Here is an 18026-nt window from a genome sequence, read left to right on the forward strand (position 1 = left end):
AAATCATATTTTAGCAATCAGGGAAACACAAGGTGAGGCTGAATCAGAAACTTCCCAATCTTACTCTTTCCAATTGCTCACAGCATTACCCATAATTCTGGTAAAAACTTAACTACAACAGCAAGCTTAAACCTTTTTCCTGATAAAAGATCTAACACAAACAAAACCACAATTACAATTTATACTTCAAATTACACAGAGAAACAAGAAAATCGAAGAACAATACATAAAGACTCAACCTTTAGCACTAAACCCAGTATTCATTTAAACGAAGATAAAGCCTTTTCTATAAAATTTTGCGTTTCATAAATTGTTACAGAGAAACAAATCGGTGAAGTTTGAGAAACAAAAACAACCCAAGTGAAAAGTTGATAGAAATAGAAGCAGAAAAGACCATACCAGAGGAGGACTGAGACTGGCTAGTAGAGAGGAATGGGAGAGAAGAGAAAGGATTTTGGACCCGTGTAAGCCATTGAGAAATGGGAGAATGGTCTTGGGCTGTCTCTGCGTGATGGGCTTCGGTTAGGTTTATGATCATCGGCCTTCTTGCTTATAACTTATGGTACACCTCAATATAGGGGTCATCATGGGCCGGGCTAGGGCCGGCCCTACCCTAAATTTTAGGGTTTAGGATCGGGCCGGGCCGGGTGTAGTCAAAGTCAACAAAATTTATGGCCGGGTAGAGTCGGGCCGGGGCTTAAATATGTTAACCCTTACCCGTCCTAAAAGCCCTATCTATTAGGGCCGAAAGGGCCGGATCGGGCCGACCTTCCGAATAGGGCCAAATAGGGCCGAAAAGGGCCTTATTTTGTTTAATAAAAAAAAACTTACATTATTTTTTTTTCCTCAAAATGTGGCTCAATGGTTATATAGGTAATATTACTAATATAAGACACTATTTTTAGTTGATCATATTTAATATGTGTGTGTGTGTGTGGAAATTAACTTATAACATTTATTAATATTAGTTAAGATGGTTATATTCAATTAACTATCTCTCTAAATCTCCTAATATTAATTGTTATGTAACAAAGAAAATAAAAACTAAAGAAAACAAAACTTAAGAAATCAATTACAAAGAAAGAGATAAATTGCATATTATAGAAAAAAGAGAAACATAATTAAAAAAAGAAAATTATTAGGGCTTATTCGGGCGGGCCTAAAGGGCCGGGCCGGGCTTGGCCCTAAAGGGTTCAAATGGGCCGAGCCAGAGGGTCGGGCCGGGTTTCATTCTCATGGCCCATACCCTACCCTATTTTAAAAAGGGTCGGGCCGGCCCGCCCTAATGCAAGGGCCGGGTAGGGCTTCGACCCTACGGGCCGGGCGGGCTTATGGTGGGTTTAGGGCCTAAGGGCCAAATGATGACCCCTACCTCAATATTGTCATTTGCTCAAGTATTTTGATATTTTCACCTCAGTTTGCATTAACATGTAGTGTGGGTTTGAGCATTTGAATTTCTATTATCAAAATAATATTAAAGATATTGAATAACCCTACTTCTCTCCAGCCGCAACAGCTTCTATCATAGTCGTCTTCCCTAGTGTTTCAAGAGTGCTCGTCTGGCGGTGACCCAACGTCACTGCCGGCCTTTGGCCGCGCTGATGTTGCGGCACTGCCAAACGGGTGGTGATCTACAGAGCTCAGCGGTGGTTCTTGGATTTTTGGATGGGGAAGAAACTAACATTGGTTGGCCGATTTCATCCCTTTTCGATCCTCGTTGGAGGCATAGATGGTCGCGGCAGAGTTCCGAGGAAGGTGGTTGGAGGTTGTTGAGGCCTCGTTGGCATCTAATAGATGGCAGGGTGTGATGGGTATCCCATACCCAATTGGCTCGATCCTGATGGGCATCCAAACTCATTTGCTTCGATGGAGGTGGAGTTCCTTGGAACGGCGGCGATGGGGGTCTTGGCTGTTGCTCGGGCGTACATGCTACACTAGGTAGAGATGGGTTTGGGTCGAGTTGGCCTTGTTGGGCTTCAACCTTGGGCTAGATTCTCCTTTGGACCATGATTGAGCTCCAGCAAACCTTGTTTTTTTCTTCTAGCTTTTTCTCTAGGCCTTTTTTGGTAGATCTATTGGGCTTTATCCTGTCCTAGTTTTGTTTTTTTTGCATGCAATTGGATTTGAGTCTTTGCCGACATAATTCTTAGTTTCTCTAGTTGTACACCAATTGTCACGCCCCTGATTTTACACACATGAAAATCGATATATATAACCCCATAATTATATATGCGTGAACGTCCAGTCATCAATACAAAATACCTGAAATCTTTTTCCCTTAAACTTACACACTTATTGATGCCCTGAACCCTCAAAGTTAATATACACTCACTCCAAAGAGTTATATATTACACAAGCTTACGAATTAAATTGTCAACAACAAGATAAACGTAATACTCCTCAGAGCTCACTACAACGGAAGTCCAAATAACGGTAAAGTCACAAAATTGGCTTCCTACCGTAAAGCTGCTAGCTCGCTGCCTCAACCTCGATTATCCTAACCTGCAGGATTAACCCCTACACCGTTGGAATGGTGCACCGGGTTGCCACACAACAAACCCGGTAAGCTTTTGCAAGCCCGTATGAGTAACTCAAACCACACACAACTAACTGTCAAAAATAAGGAAAACAACTCACGCTTTGATTCCTTAAAACACGAAATAAAGGAGAATAACTCACACTTTAATTTCCTTTCAAATCGAAATAAAAGAAAGCAACTCACACCTTGTTTCCTTTTAAAACGAAACATAGAAAACAACCCACACTTGAATTCTATCAATAAAACATAGAAAACAACGCACACCTTGAATTCTATCAGTTGTACCATAAGCGTACCCTAGAAAGCAACTCACACCTTGATTTCTATCAGTAAAACATAGAAAGCAACTCACTCCTTGATTTCTATCAGTAAAACATAGAAAGCAACTCACTCCTTGATTTCTATCAGTAAAACATAGAAAGCAACTCACTCCTTGTTTTCTATCAGTAAAACATAGAAAGCAACTCACTCCTTGATTTCTATCAGTAAAACATAGAAAGCAACTCACACCTTGTTTTCTATCAGTAAAACATAGAAAGCAACTCACACCTTGTTTCCTATCAAATGTACCATAATCGTACCATAGAAAGCAACTCACACCTTGATTTCTATCAAAACGTTAATAAGGAAAACAACTCACACCTTGTCCCCTTAAAAACCATTAATAAGGAAGCAACTCACACCTTGTTCCCTAAAAATACGTAATGTCATGAGTTGTAAATAACCAATTCCCGTTACCCCATGAATTACCTATATGGCAGACAGATTAGAGCTCTAACTGAAAAACGTAACCACTCGTCCGGCCAAAGACGTGGTCACCTGAGATTCTGCCCAAGGTCTTAGACCTTTGATCCTCGGGCCGCAATGTCCCTTGGAGCAAAACATTAAAGGAGTCGCATCTGACCCAAAATGTTACACAAATCGCAACGCTTTTGAAAACAATCGAAATCAACATTTCCATAATCATTGTTTTCCGAAAAAGCCATAACACAAAACAATAAAAAGCATCAATTCATGCCCATTGTTTTCGTACCCAAATCTCAACACTTTTCTCAAATCTCAACGTTTTTCAAAACAAATCGAAATCAATCATTTCCACAAATCATTTGTTTTCCAAAAGCCACACCCCAAAACAATAAAAAGCATCATTTCATGCATATTGTTTTCACAAATCCACAAACCACCCAAAACATATATATTTCACGTAAACATATATCTACTAATACATGAATACGTATGTATATATATACATCCCATAATATACATATATACACACGTAATCATCTACTCAAAAGTGCCCCTAATACCATCTATAGTTTGCAGTTAACTAAATAACTCTCAAAATAATAAGGGTATTCCCGTTCGTGAAATGAACTTCGTGAGATTACTCACCTCAGGATCCCGCTGCGTCTTCAATACAGAACCGAACTAACACTATCACCAACAACTCGTCCAATTCACCTTTTAGAAGCACCTATTCACCAATGATTTCAAATCAGTAACAATTCACAAACGATTTAAGTCCGAAACCCTTGTTTTGAACTAAAATCCCCAAAGTGGCGCCAATCGAGGCAAAACCACATCCGAGACCTCCCAAAGTCTCCGGAATACGCCCACGATCGATGTGACCAAACCACAAGTCGATCGGACGCTCAAATCCTCACGGATCGAATAAATTCACCGATATGAAACGGTAAAAATCCTAACAATTCCATACGAACTCCAAAATTTGCATATTATATATCGAAACGCTCGTATCAACGAGTAGAACATATATAATACCAAAAACAGTTCCTTAAGTGGCCGGAACACCGCCGGAACACCGCCACAGACGGTGGTGCACCGCCGCCGGCCAAAAACTCATTATTTCACAAAACTCCCAACATCAAAAAGCTTCATCTAAGCATGCTTGTGAATTCTCATAACTGGATCGAAGTCAGAAAACAAGCCTAAGGGATCGAAAACTACCTCACAAGCTGTGAACAGTGATCCAATCCGAGTTGATCGAAGTTTCACGTGAATCGATCCAAACAACCACCAAGGATCGATCAACGAGGCCGCTCTGAGCTCAACCAAGGAATCGTTGAAGCCATGAAGTCGCCGGAGTTGTGTTTTCCGGCCGGGTCCGAAAACACCAACCTGCACCGCCTTCTACCGCCGCTACCACCGAGAATCGGCGCTAGAGAACACCACAGCGACCACCAGACGGCGGAGACGATCCTGTCTGGAAAATTTCGTCGCCGGAGATGGCCGGAGCTCGCCGGAAACGTCGGGTCGGATCGACCGGGTCCGGGTCGGGTCAGTCGAAAAACTTCGACTCTGAAGACGCGGACGAGAGAGAAGAGAGAGAGTGTGTGGTTTCCGGAAAAGGAAAGTGGAAAAATGAATATATTTTTCTGATTTTTCCTATATATACTAAAATGGAAACTTCTTCCGCTAGCCATAACTTTCTCATACGAACTCCGATTCTCGCGTTCCACATGTCCACGAACTCGTAACGACGCGCTCTACAACTTTCGTGAAGGAAGTTTTCGGAGAATCCCAACGTATAAAAAGTCAACCTTTGGCAACCCCCTAAAACCATACTTTTCAAATAATTATTCGCCCGAAACACTTCCGCTCCATCCACGAGCCACGAAACGTCCAAAAATCACAATTTAGATTCCGGAAAATCCTCGGAAAATAAATACGAATTTCTGGGGCATCACACCAATTGAGGTCTGTAGGCGACTAGATTTACTATGAAGGAGATGTAGGTTGTGAGGGTTTGGGTCTTGTTATTTTTAGACTAGAATAATTGTGCTCATTTTGTCTGCAACGAGGGTTACCGGTCAATTGTTTGGTGACTTTTGTCATCTAGGCTTTTGGTATGAGATAACAATTGATGTAAAATGTCTTATGACCATAGATAAGTAATAAAATTATCTTTACTCTCAAAAAACATGCAGTGAGTTTGAATCTCACTAGCTCGTAGTAAGTGATTGATCGTATTTGCTCTTTACATTCTATGCAAATTAGGGTCGAGACTCCTAGTTTATGTAGTAGGTTTCTCTATTTTCTGGCCAATATGTGGTTGGCCATCTTGATTAGCACACATGCATGATTGGTGCATTTGATGATAAAGACTAGTAAGTACCGATAAGCTTGCAAGAAATCTTGCAGAATTACATCCCTTGAATAAAGTATATGACAATTTTTGGACTTTTAACTGGATTTTCCCCGTTCCTCTAGCTAACCTTCTTGATGAAAATCAGACTGCTTCTATTCATTGGAATGAAACAGTTAGTGATTATATTTTGAACAATAAGTGGAATAGAGATAAATTGTTGACTCATTTACATACGGATGTTGTGGATCAAATTTGTGCAATGCCTATTCCTATTTATCCCCATGAAAACACTTTTATCTGGGGAACCTCGCCAAATGGTGTGTTTACTATTAAATCTGCCACATGGTTACAAAATGCAAATGTAGAGAGCAATGTTCAATCTCCTTTACTCAAGAAACTCTGGCAATTGAACTTACCTCCTAAGGTGAAGGTCTTTGGTTGGCTTCTCTTACGAGGTAGACTTAACACCAGAAGCAGATTGCACAGGTTTGGCCTCATTCACTCTAATTTATGTCCGTTATGCAATGTTAGTGAAGAAACTATTGACCATTTATTATGTCATTGCTCTATGTCAAGATCTGTCTGGAACCTTGCCAATTGCATTGTTTTGCTTAATGCAAATAGCCTGCACCAGAATTTAACTGATTTATTTATTGATGCACCTTATGATGCCAATCTCTTTGTTAAGATCATTTCTCTATGCTATCACATTTGGAAAGCAAGAAATAACAATGTTTTCAGGAATGAAGCTTTCTCCTCCCCTACTATAGTGGCCATTGCAGCTTCCACTTCTCAAGATTTCCTCATTCATAATCCTCCTGTAAGGCGTCCTTCTGATCAGCGGGAGCACATCAAATGGAATCCTCCTCCTCCAGTCCATGTTAAAATCAACTTTGATGGTTCAGTCATCCAACAAAACAACAATGCAGCTATTGACTTTGTCATCAGAGACAGCTTTGGATGTCCTGTTATTGTTTGTGCTAAACGAATTGGGAAAGCTAATGTCCCTCTAACTGAAGCTGTTGCTCTTCGGGAAAGCCTCCTAAAAGCTCAAGAGCTTAACTACACCAATCTGTTGATTGAGGGGGATTCCCAACTGATCATTCACTGTGTTATTGGGAAGACCAACACTCCATGACATCTATAGTCTATCATCCAGGACATCAAACAGCTAGCATCTAACTTCAATTCAGTCGTTTTCACCCACACTTTACGGGAAACTAATTTTGTGGCAAATGCCCTTGCCTCCATAGGCCATGGATCAGACGAGCTCATTTCTTGGACCAGTCACTTTCCCTCGAGTGTTAATCCAGCTATTAGCTTTGATCTGTTTGGCGCAGGTTGCTCTAGAGGAGCCTCCCTTTAGCTTGTTTTGTTAGTCTTTTCGTATCAAAAAAAGAATAAAGTGTATGACGGAACATCTATATTTCCAAAATTGAGTAACTCTTCTAATTTTAACAATTTTATTTTAAGGATTTCATTATAATCTCCTATTATATTTGGGTACAAATCTTTGTTCATAAACCCGGTACTAGTTAGTCTCATACATTATTTATATCCAAAAACCCTAAGACCGGTCTTTTTCCACTTCACTATTCAATCTCGTCCGGCGGCGCCCCGACTGGTGCCGGCTCCAGCCTCGCAGTCGTCTTGGGTTTGCTGTCGGACGGGTATCTGATCTGATTTGGTCCGAAGTTGTTCATGGATGGTTGCGCTTCGAATGTTTTCAGAATGCTTGGCTTGTTTCTGGCTGCAACTCAACCGGCAGTGTGGGTGTGCTGATCAAAACCAGTGGGATTCTGGACGGTGTGATTCAGGTCGGCGTGAGTTATGGTGGTATGATTCAGGTGTGAGCTGTGGCGACGTGAGGCGTGGTGATTTGTGGCAACGTAGATCGGAGCGACACGGGTAGTGGCTGAGTGGGTCGAATTGTGCTGCTGGGCTTGTGGAGTGCGACATGTCGTCTGGAGGACTGAGCTTGTGGCGTACGACATGTCGTCGAGGGTGATGGGCTGGGGCCAGACCAGCTTGATGGGCTCTGGAGTTTGGGCTATTCCTTTGGATGCTTTGGGCCTGCTATTTTGGGCTAGGGTTTTTCCCTTGGTCTTTACTATGTTTTAGCTTGTCTTTTACAACAAATTCCTTGTATTTAGGAACCTAAGAACTGATGTGCACCGAATGTCTCTCTAGCGTCTATGGAGTAGTACCGAAGGAGGATATCCGCTAGTTCTACGTGTTGAATGTATAATGAGTAGGACTATATGTACGTACCACTTGTGGGTACTACCACTAGCTTCTTGTCTGTCTATGTCCTTAAATGACAGCGGAAGGGTATGTAACGGTCTATTATGGCTTGTGATGAATATATTATTTCGCCCTTGTGGCATTACTAAAAAAAAATTACATTATTTATATAATCAATATGGCGATGAGTAACAAGATTGTACATCATTAGATTCATTTAGTGATAAACCCTGAATTCTTAATTAATTTTAATTTATAATTTCTTTCTCTTTCTGCTGAGAACGAGAAATACTAATTAAGTGCAGCATTAATCGGTCAATTTATAAAATTGTGATTTCATAGGTTCATCCTCTAATATCCCTACCGGCCGGTAAAGGCATTAAATCAAGCATCAAAATGCATGGAGATGAAGTTCGAACAACTTGGACTTACACCATTAATAGTGTGTTGGGATTTTGAGCCTTCCCTACTTATGCTTTCCTTATTGTTCTAGGACTCACAACAATTTCTTTATTAAGGGGAGCCGAACCCAATATCGATTTGATTTTGTGTTAAGGGGAGCGATCGCTTTCACTTTCTCGACTTTGACAAATAGTTTTAATTAACTTCTGAGGGCGATGAAGAGAAAGGCTTTGAGGGGAACTAGAGGTTGAAATTGCAGCTCAGCCACTACGAAAGCGGGTCAAGCCCCGGTCCGCCGAGTACTTGGAGGAGCCCCAGAGCTTGGAGGGTCTATGGAAGGCTGCATTTCCGGTCGGGACACCGAGGTCTGTTTTGGACTCACCACTCTACCATTCTTTCAAGTGGAATTTCTCAAATCTTGAAGAAGCACTCGAAGAAGGGGGCAAGCTGTAGAAGAAGAGCAGCTAGAGTCTATCTATTCGGCTCCTCGGAGGAAGCCATGGTTAAAAGAGAAGTGGTTGCTTTGATCCCTGTGGTGGTGGCCATTGTTTCGGCTTCTCCACCTTCCAATGAGCTTAGACTTGTTTCAAGTGAGGGAGAAGTGGATGAGATAAATTTGATGAGGATTTACAAGTTCTATCCGGTACAAACACCGCATATGCCTGACATATCTCACTTTAAGAATGCATTTGTCAACAGGCCGGTACTATGACACTGCTCATGAGATGATGAGATTCTGTGATGATTACGTTCCCAAGTCAACCGGATGCCACATTAACCCAAGTGCAACATTCTCTGACAAAATATTCTGCCCTGCCCAGTCAAGTTTCAGTGAAGCCAATTATGAATTATGCTTAGCCGACCCTGGCCTTTAGTAATATATCATGAAAATTACACCAGTAAAAGGAATTAAGTATTAGCCAAAATATCAGGTTTTTTAAGAAACCAAAACTAAAGAACCAAAAGATTTTACAAAAATTTGATTACTTGACAGAAATGTTTAAACACACAGAAAGCTACTTGTTTCGCTCTCTATGTTGTGGAAATCAACACAAACAGAATGTAGAAAAATGTAGTCACGAAAGCCAGGTGACAGTTCTGAAAACCTTGATTCAGGTTTTTGAAGCTTCATTGCAAAAGTGATAAGAAGAAAGTTCACTTCCACTACCATAGTCACCGTAAGTATGATAATCGTAATTGGGTTCTTGAATCAATGAATCACATCTTTTGAATCAGTCTCTATCACAACTTTTGTCAGACTCAAAAGATCTAGCCAGAGAAACTCCCTCCGCTTCAGCTACCAAGGCAGAGCAACAACTTGCAGATTTAGTCAATCCTCGAATGCAAGAGCCACTGTGATTGTGTGCAATAACACCAAGCCCCGATTTGCATGTCTCCTTTTCCCAGGCCGCATCGCAATTCACCTTGATTAGTGGCTATAGTGGAGGAGACCAGACATTAGGTCAAGATGGTGAAGAAGTAAGTGGTTGGCACCGAAAGATTGGGCTGCCAAAAACTCATTCATCAAACGGAGTGCCCTAGTGATTGAATCAACCGGAGAGAGTGATTTACCCTGATACACAAAGCTGCATCTACTCTTCCAAATTGACCAACAAAGGAATCCCCCCATGGTAAGAACCAAATTTTTCTCAATGTCAGTAGTAGATGTACCATGTAAATCCAAGATCCACTTATGAATAGTAGTGATTCTGCATTTGTTAATTTTATAACCTAAAGGGGAGCCAAACCAGACTGTCTCCACCCAAGGGCATAATAACAACACATGTTCTATTGATTCTTCGTAGTCATGGCAGATGGGGCACATGGGATTTCTTACCAGATTTTTTCTGAACAAGTTGAGATAGGTAGGCAATGCATTACAAAGTACTCTCCAAAAGAAAGACTTGATTTTTGGAAGGACTTTCAAACTCCAAATAGTCTTCCAAACATTCTCATCCAATATGTGAGACTGGTGACTGTTACTTGGGAGGCTTCTGAAATGTCTTCTCCTAGCTGTAGTAACTTGTTGTGGACGAATAACTTCAAATTTCAGAGCATCATCATCTTGGCCTTGACCATACAGAAAGCAGACCCCACACCTTTTCACGTTATTCCGCCGTTTACCATCGACTTCTGTATAGAAGTCGAAAGAGGCTTCCATCGACCATTTTCCTTCATCTGAAACTGCATGGGCTTTATTATACCACACAAACACGTGATCTGCTTCACCCGTCAGGCGCATAGTCCCGAAGCACTCTGTACTTCCCAAATTGACACTACGGGTTTCACCATTGTTGGTTTTGAGAATCATCTCACATTGATGATCAAGATAATGATAATGATTATGGATTGAAAAAACAGAGCAGAGAGCAATACCCAAGAAGTTTGAATCACCAGACCAATGCAGGGGAAGCTTAATATTCATTGAAGATCCCTCCGTTTGACAGCTAAACCATTCTGGAATTTCATTTCCCGGACACATTAATGCAACTTTACCAGATTGTAAACGTTTCTGCAGGTACATCCCATATATAAACGTCATGGTTATTCACAGAGAGAGAGAGAGAGAGAGAGAGAGAGAGGCTTACAAGATTACGAGTAGTTGCCATTCGCATAATTCTGAAGTGTGCATCATCCATTATGTTACTCCTTGAATTTTTATCCAAATTAAAGCAAGCAGAAAATGTAAGGATCTCTGTCCTCTTCCCACAAAGTATTTGATCCAAACCTCGTGTCTGTGCCGTCACTGAAACTGACACTGTCTTAAGTCTCATGCACTTAGCTACATCCAACTTTTCTAGAAGAGATGGAAGCACTGGCAAAGATTGAAGCCGCTTGCACCTTTTAAGTCTCAGAGACTTGAGACCAAAAACTTGTTTGATGGTGGGAGGTATGGTCTCAATCATGGTTCCACTAAGATCTAAGACTTGCAATGCGGGAAAGCTGGTGAAGCAATCAGGAATTTCTTCTAACAATTTGCAGCCTCCGAGGTTTAGATTTATCAAGGAGCACAAAATGAACGAGAGAGGCAATTTTTTTAGCTTGACACAGTCACCAAGTGAAAACCACTCCAGTAGGTTTAAATTGTAGAAGCTGTTTGGGAGTAATTCAAGGCTTGTGCAGTGAGATAAATCTAATTTCTTAATCCCAACAAGATTCCCAACCGATGAGGGTAGCTTCTTAATTTTTGTCCCGCTCAAATTCAGATACTGCAGATGTTCCATAGGCTCCGCAATTTCCGGAAAGTTTGTGAAACTATAGCAACCAGAGAGATCAAGTTTCTCAAGAGATTTTAACTCACAAATGTTGGTTGGGAGACTGACGAGGCAATCACAGAAACTCAGGTCAAGTGAAATGATCCGAGTCATACACATGAGTAATGACGAGGGCACTGTTTCTATTTTTGTGTTGCTCAAAATAAGACTGTTGAGGGATTTCATCATCTTCCATGAACTGCTCGAAAAATTCTTAATGAACCTACAGCAGTGAAGATTCAATCTAACAAGCTTTTCAAGAGACCAAATTGATGGAGGCAATTCTTCTAGAGCAGTTCTACTTAAATCTAAAAATTCCATCTTGCTTGGTATCTTTGGTAGAATACTGATTTTCGAGCAATCTCCCAAATTCAGATGAGTAAGCTTGGTAAAATTTTGAAAATACGGAGGAACTTGAACTAAACTTTCACAGCCTTGAAGATTTATGCTCTGAATATTTACACTCTTTGACAGGTCTGGAACTTTAACCAAACTTATACAGCCTTGAAGATTTATACTCTCAATGTAACGACTCTTTGACAAATCTGAAACTTTAACCAAACTTTTACAGCATTGAAAATCTATACTTTCAATGTTTACACAATTTGACAGATCTGCAACTTCAACCAGGTCCATGGAGTAACTAAGATTGATCATTTTCAAGTTCTCAGGATTCTGTAACAAATTAAAGAGGCAAGAATAACTACACTTGGATAGTAGGATATATATACAACTTTTCCATTGACTAAATTAATGCAAGCGAATACTAGCTTATGCATACCTGGCCTTTCTTCCAAAGTCTCTTGAGTTTGCTCCAGGGCATATGAAGCTCAACAAGATTTTTTGGAGAAAACTTCGATGGCAAAGATTCGAAAGGGTAACTATGCCAAAATATATATCGAAGGGCATCAGGAAGATACTCAAGATTTGTCTTGTGGTCAAGCTGTATAAATATAAGCATAAGGAGTCTCAAGTTATGCATTCCTGTGAAAGCTTGAGGATCTAACGTTAGCCTCTTAACACAATTCAGGCTGGAAATGCTTTGAACTTTTGCAGTTCCCTGAAGAGAAAAAATAAACCTCAAAACTACAGTAATTTGTGGAAATTTATCTAACTAGTTTTTTCAGAAATTGGTATCTTATAGGTCATAAAATTCTTCTTCTAAAAAAAAAAAAAAAAAAAAAGCTAATGCATTGAGCTCTTACCGTATTCCTTCTTAATACATGACAGACATCCTCACCATTGTGCAACCTACTGCGCTTTCCCGGCTTTTCAATACTTTCTTCGCGGACAATCTCCCAACCCATTTCTTGGATCACATCATGCATCCATATGCGGTTGTCTTTAATTGATATGAGAGACATATCAATGAGAATTTTGATTCCATCATCCGGATATAAACCACAGGCAGCTAACACTCTTTTTACATCACAAAGTTTCTCCCTTCTGTGAAAACATGCAATATCAAGGAATATCTCCCTCTCATTTCTTTCTAATCCATCATAACTTGCTCTGTACACATTCTGAAGTTTTTTGTTGGGAAACTTTTTAAATTTATACCACAACAATTCCATTTCTTCAATCCTCTTGTATCGAAGAAATAAAGAATGCAAAATTTTAAGGGCTAATGGAATGCCTGCAGCATGATCTACCACCTTCTTTAGAAGTTCTGAATTTGCTGTACATTGTGTGGGAGCATTTGAATGGAAGAGCTGAAGAGATTCAACACCATTTAATTCCTCCACCGCGTAGATCTTAACATAATGGTCAGCTAATTCCTTCATCACTAGAGTTTCCCTAACTGGTAGCATATCTCGAGTTGTTATAATTATTCTACTTCCTGGGCCAAATGGGACTTCTACAGCTAAAAATATTAACTGGCTTGAATCATTCACGTCGTCAAGAACAACAAGGACTTTTGTACGGCGGAGCCTTTCTTTGTAAACAGCACCTATTGTTCGAGTACAGATAGCTAAACTCCTGTCCCCTAGTAATTCTCCAAGAAGTTCATTTCGCAAATGATACAGTTCAGAAGAGAAAGCTCCTTTGGTACCTGATCGTTCCCTAACATTTGCAAGAAAACAGTGAGCTTCGAATTGAGAAGTGAGTCCCTGAAATACAGCATCAGCAAGCGTGGTCTTGCCAATACCACCCATACCCCAGACAACCACAGAGCGAACACGAACATCTTCTGGGATGATGTCTAATTCCAATAAAATTTTCTTAATGCGGCTTTCAACTCCAATCAAACCAGTTAAATCACTTGCTGATTCACGATTCAATTTAGCCAACACATCTTTGACGACTTGCTCAACTAAATCGTAATCATGCCTACCACAAGTACAGGTAATTAATAGTTATTCATACAATGAATTTTTCTAACTTAAATCTATTAGTCAAAAGCAGAAATTAGTACAAGTTAGAGAGCTACCCAACAGTTTTTGAAGTTGAATCAAACCCAGATAGGTTGGCTGCTTTTACTAAAGATTCCTTCCATTTGGGCACCTTGTCCGTCTTGTTCTTCAACCTTTGTTCATGTGTAGCAAATGCAGTCTCATAACTTCCCATCTGGTAGCGTACATGTGATGGATCTATCTCGTAAAAAACAGGTATAACATATTGTCCATGTTTTTCCTTGCATTCCAGTATATAGGCAAGTTCATCCAAGCACCATGTGGAAGAAGCATAGTCTTTTGAGAAAATGATCACGGAAATCTTTGATTCCTTGATTGCTTTTAGAAGGGCGGGTCCAACTTCATCTCCTCTCTCAAGTCTGTAATCTATGTAGGTTTCCACTTTCCTCCTTATCAAAGCAGCATGAAGATGGCTAGTAAAAGTCTGGCGAGTATCCTCGCCTCTGAAACTGAGAAAAACATCATACTTTTCTTTTTGGGGGAAGAGAGAAGAAGAAACAGAATAGGAAGCCATATTGCACAATGCGCAGAAAAGTCAAAACATGCTTCCTTGGGACCAAAAACTCTCCAGAGTCGACATAATTTGAAACTGGTGACCTGCCAAAAATAAATAAAAGATGGTTAGCTCTGTGATTCGAAAGAACAAAATTTCAAATCAAAACTAAGGAGTTAGAAACATATATGATAAATGACAAAAAAACACTTACAAGTTCTTCACAAACAAAGGAAACAAGGGGGAAAAAGCAGATCAGTCTGTCTGAAGAGAGATTGAAAACAGAGATTATGCTGATCTGATCAGTTTTCAAGTTCAGGTTTGATTTGCACCAAAATTAGGAACTTCTTAATTCTTGGGACAAAACTCTTGGTAGCAAAGATTAAAAGTAGAAACTGAAGAAAAGTTCCAAGCATGCACTTTCGTTAAAATTTCTTTCAATAACTTAAACTAAACAAAGGGTGTCTGTGACCGCAACTATTGACTTTCTGGAACATATAAAATGAAGTTGTTCAAAGAGTTATATGATAATAAGAACTTGCGTGTGGAAACAACACAGATGAGGCTGTTGGAGAAGAAGGAATCTATAGAGATTGAGCTGATCTAAAAGTAAATTTGTAGGTTGATGTATAATTGCACAAACTTAAGCATTCTTATCCGATGAATCAAATACAAATACTGTTGGCACATAGATTTCAGCAGACATGTTAAAAAAAAAATTTGAGTGAAGTTCCAGGCACTTTCTTTACGATATATTTCAATAATTCAACTAACCACTATCACTAATCTAATGGCTAACATTGCTGACTTTCTGTGCAAATTGTGTTATTTTCAATTTCTCAAAATATAATTAGGTGGAAGATATTGTACTGAGAAGAGAGTTGTTTCCATCCATTACCCCACAGTGCTTAATGCATTCCGTATACTTGGTGTCGCTCATCATGTTTTATGGATCGGATATCATTTGCTTTCACATCATTTCTGATCATATTCAAGCAATTAAGAGTGTATATATTTAAGCAAAACTAATGGTAACATTCTCCATTTGCAGATCCTAAAATTTTTGTCATCATTTTATACCAAGTTTCACAGGACAAACAGAGTGGTCAATGAGAAATATATAACATCTAATCAGTTTATAAGCCAAATTGGATATTTAAAGCATTGCCAGTCAAATTTTCTTGCTTAGAAGTTAGAACAAATGCAATAACAAGAGAAAAAGGGAAATAAATCAGTCAATAAAATTTGCGGAATAGAGACATCCAAGTGAATATTTACATAGAGAGACATAGATCGAAGCTGAGAAGTGTACCTATTAGGTTAGCCGTAACAGCTATAAGCTCATCGGCTTTAGAAGATTTCGCTGAGAAGAAAGTGACTACTGGCTGGTTCTTGAGACTGGAAATCGTCATTAGAGAAGCGTTGGGATGAGTCGGGTTGCGGTTGGCTTTGATGGGCCGATTCTCCAAATCAAATAGATTGTTTGTCTCTGTTCATGTAAAGTTGTATCATATGTGGGCCTTAACGTATATTTCATGTTCTAATATGTACATTTTTCCAGCAATAATAATAATGTTTTAGAATGAGAGAATTGAGAGAGATTGATGAGAGAATTGTGTAATAATAGGAGCCCTATATATAGGGATTACAAAGTACATATTCTAATGATACAACGAAAATTATTCCGAATAGAATTAAGAATTCTATAATCTTCTCTCATATTACAATGGGAAAAATTCACCAACAGTGTCTAGACACTTTGGTGACTTTCACAATGATACATGAACTCTGAATGTTATCAATGTGATACCTGGACTCATTTTTTCATATCAACGTCGTACCTACGACCAGTTTCAGTCACGGAGCCGTTAAATTTTGCACGTGCAATGCAAGTGAGTTACTTAATGAAGACAAAAAGACCGATTTACCCTCGGAAAAAATTCACCAACGGTGTCTGGACACTTAAGGGACATTCAGAATGATACCTGAACTTACAAAGTTATCAATGTGATGCCTGGACTTATTTTTTCATATCAACGTCGTACCTACGACTAATTTCCATCACAGAGTCATTAAATTTGACACGTGCGATGCACGTGAGTCACTTAATGAAGACAAAAAGACCGATTTTCCCTCAAAAGTTTTTTTTTTTCCTTTTCTTTTCTTTCTTTCTTTCTTTATTCTTCTTCTTCTTCTTTTTCGGTTTCTTTATTCTCTCTTTCTCTCCTTGTTAACACCACCGCTTTCGCAGAACCCACCATCGAATATGCAGGAAGAAAAATGGGGGAGAGCCACAACAACCTCCACCACTGCGCATTGACGTCGTCCTCCGCTGCTTCTCGATTGGGTTTGGGGATAATGACTGCTTCTTCCTCCACCGCCAACGAAATCATGGAGGCTCAAGGCCACATTCTAAGGGCCATTGGCCGGAAGGACCGCCACAACAAGGTCTGCATCGCCAAAGGCCCCAGGGACCATCGAGTCCGGCTCGCTGCCCACACCGCCATTCAATTCTACGATGCGCAAGACCGACTCTGATACTACCGGCCCAGCAAGTCCGTCGACTGACTCATCAAGAAAGCCAAGGCAGTAATCGACGAGCTCGACGAGCTGCCGCCGTGGAACCCGAACTCAATTTCTGTTAGACAACATCTTCTTCGACAATGCCGATATCCGCCGCGCAAGACACGTAGAACGCAAGCCTCCATTTATTTATGGTGGAGGCTCTGAGTTCTTTGTCTGCTAATCGGCGAGGCGCAATGGTGGGTAGCAGCGGAGTGGCGGAGCTGGTGAATCAGAACAGCTCGAATTTTCTGCAGGTGAGGGTGGTGTGGAGGCCGAAGTTGTTAATCTTTGTCTGCCTACAATTGCCTCTTATCGAAGTTGGGCTAGAGGCCGAAGTTGTCAGCTAGACCGATGAAGTTGCAGGTGAGGATGGTGTGGAGATGGTGTTGCATGTCGGGAACGACGAAGAGGATGGCGGGGTGGGATTGGAGCTGTGATTTAAGAGTGGAGGGCTGGCGGGGTCTGAGTTTCTGATTAATGGTATAAAAGGGGGTCGAAGGAGAGAATGAGAGTGGTGGTGGCTAAGTCGGCGGCGGCGGCGGAGGGGATGAACTTGGAGTGAGCAGCGAAGTCTCAGTGCACAATTTCAATTTCCTGTAGGATTTGAAGTGGGGGGAACCAAAAACATCTGCGGTGCATGAAGGTGGATTGAGACGCAGCGGCGGTCTTTGATCGGCAATCGGCGGTGGGAATCAGACAAGCAAGATGATTTGAATCTTGATGATTCAAATCAAGGGAAGAAGAAACCAAAAAAGAAGAAGAAGAAAGAAAGAAAGAAGAAGAATAAAGAAAGAAAGAAAAGAAAAAGAAAAAAAAACTTTTGAGGGTACATCTGTCCTTTTTGTCTTCATTAAGTTACTTACGTACAAAATTTAACCGCTCCGTGACGAAAATTGGTCGTATGTACGACGTTGATACAAAAAAATGAGGCTAGGTATCACATTGATAACTTTGTAAGTTCAGGTATCATTATGAAAGTCCTCTAAGTGTCCAGACACCGTTGGTG

At 40.4% G+C, this 18026-nt stretch overlaps 2 protein-coding genes across 3 annotated transcripts; one reads left to right on the forward strand and one right to left on the reverse strand.

Annotated features, from left to right (window-relative positions):
• The first annotated feature begins 6216 nt into the window (after positions 1 to 6216).
• LOC112163928 lies at positions 6217 to 6786 on the forward strand. Its single transcript, XM_024300188.1, has one exon. It carries the CDS (start codon positions 6217 to 6219, stop codon positions 6784 to 6786), a length of 570 nt encoding a protein of 189 aa, XP_024155956.1.
• A 2475-nt stretch (positions 6787 to 9261) lies between these two features.
• Positions 9262 to 15927, reverse strand: LOC112173140 (disease resistance protein RUN1). 2 transcript variants are annotated; one of them, XM_024310720.2, is made up of 6 exons: positions 15768 to 15927; positions 13980 to 14559; positions 12754 to 13879; positions 12330 to 12608; positions 10883 to 12223; positions 9262 to 10806 (listed from the first exon to the last, which is right to left on the reverse strand). In XM_024310720.2, the coding sequence occupies exons 2-6, from the start codon at positions 14474 to 14476 to the stop codon at positions 9724 to 9726; spliced, it is 4326 nt and encodes a 1441-aa protein (XP_024166488.1). In that variant the 5' UTR covers positions 14477 to 14559; positions 15768 to 15927; the 3' UTR covers positions 9262 to 9723. The 2 variants fall into 2 exon arrangements, with proteins under 2 accessions (XP_024166488.1, XP_024166480.1); XM_024310712.2 differs by lacking the exon at positions 15768 to 15927 and adding an exon at positions 14670 to 15263.
• Between the last annotated feature and the right edge of the window lie 2099 nt (positions 15928 to 18026).

This window comes from Rosa chinensis, chromosome 1 (assembly GCF_002994745.2).
Source record: "Rosa chinensis cultivar Old Blush chromosome 1, RchiOBHm-V2, whole genome shotgun sequence".
NCBI classification, from domain to species: Eukaryota; Viridiplantae; Streptophyta; class Magnoliopsida; order Rosales; family Rosaceae; genus Rosa; species Rosa chinensis.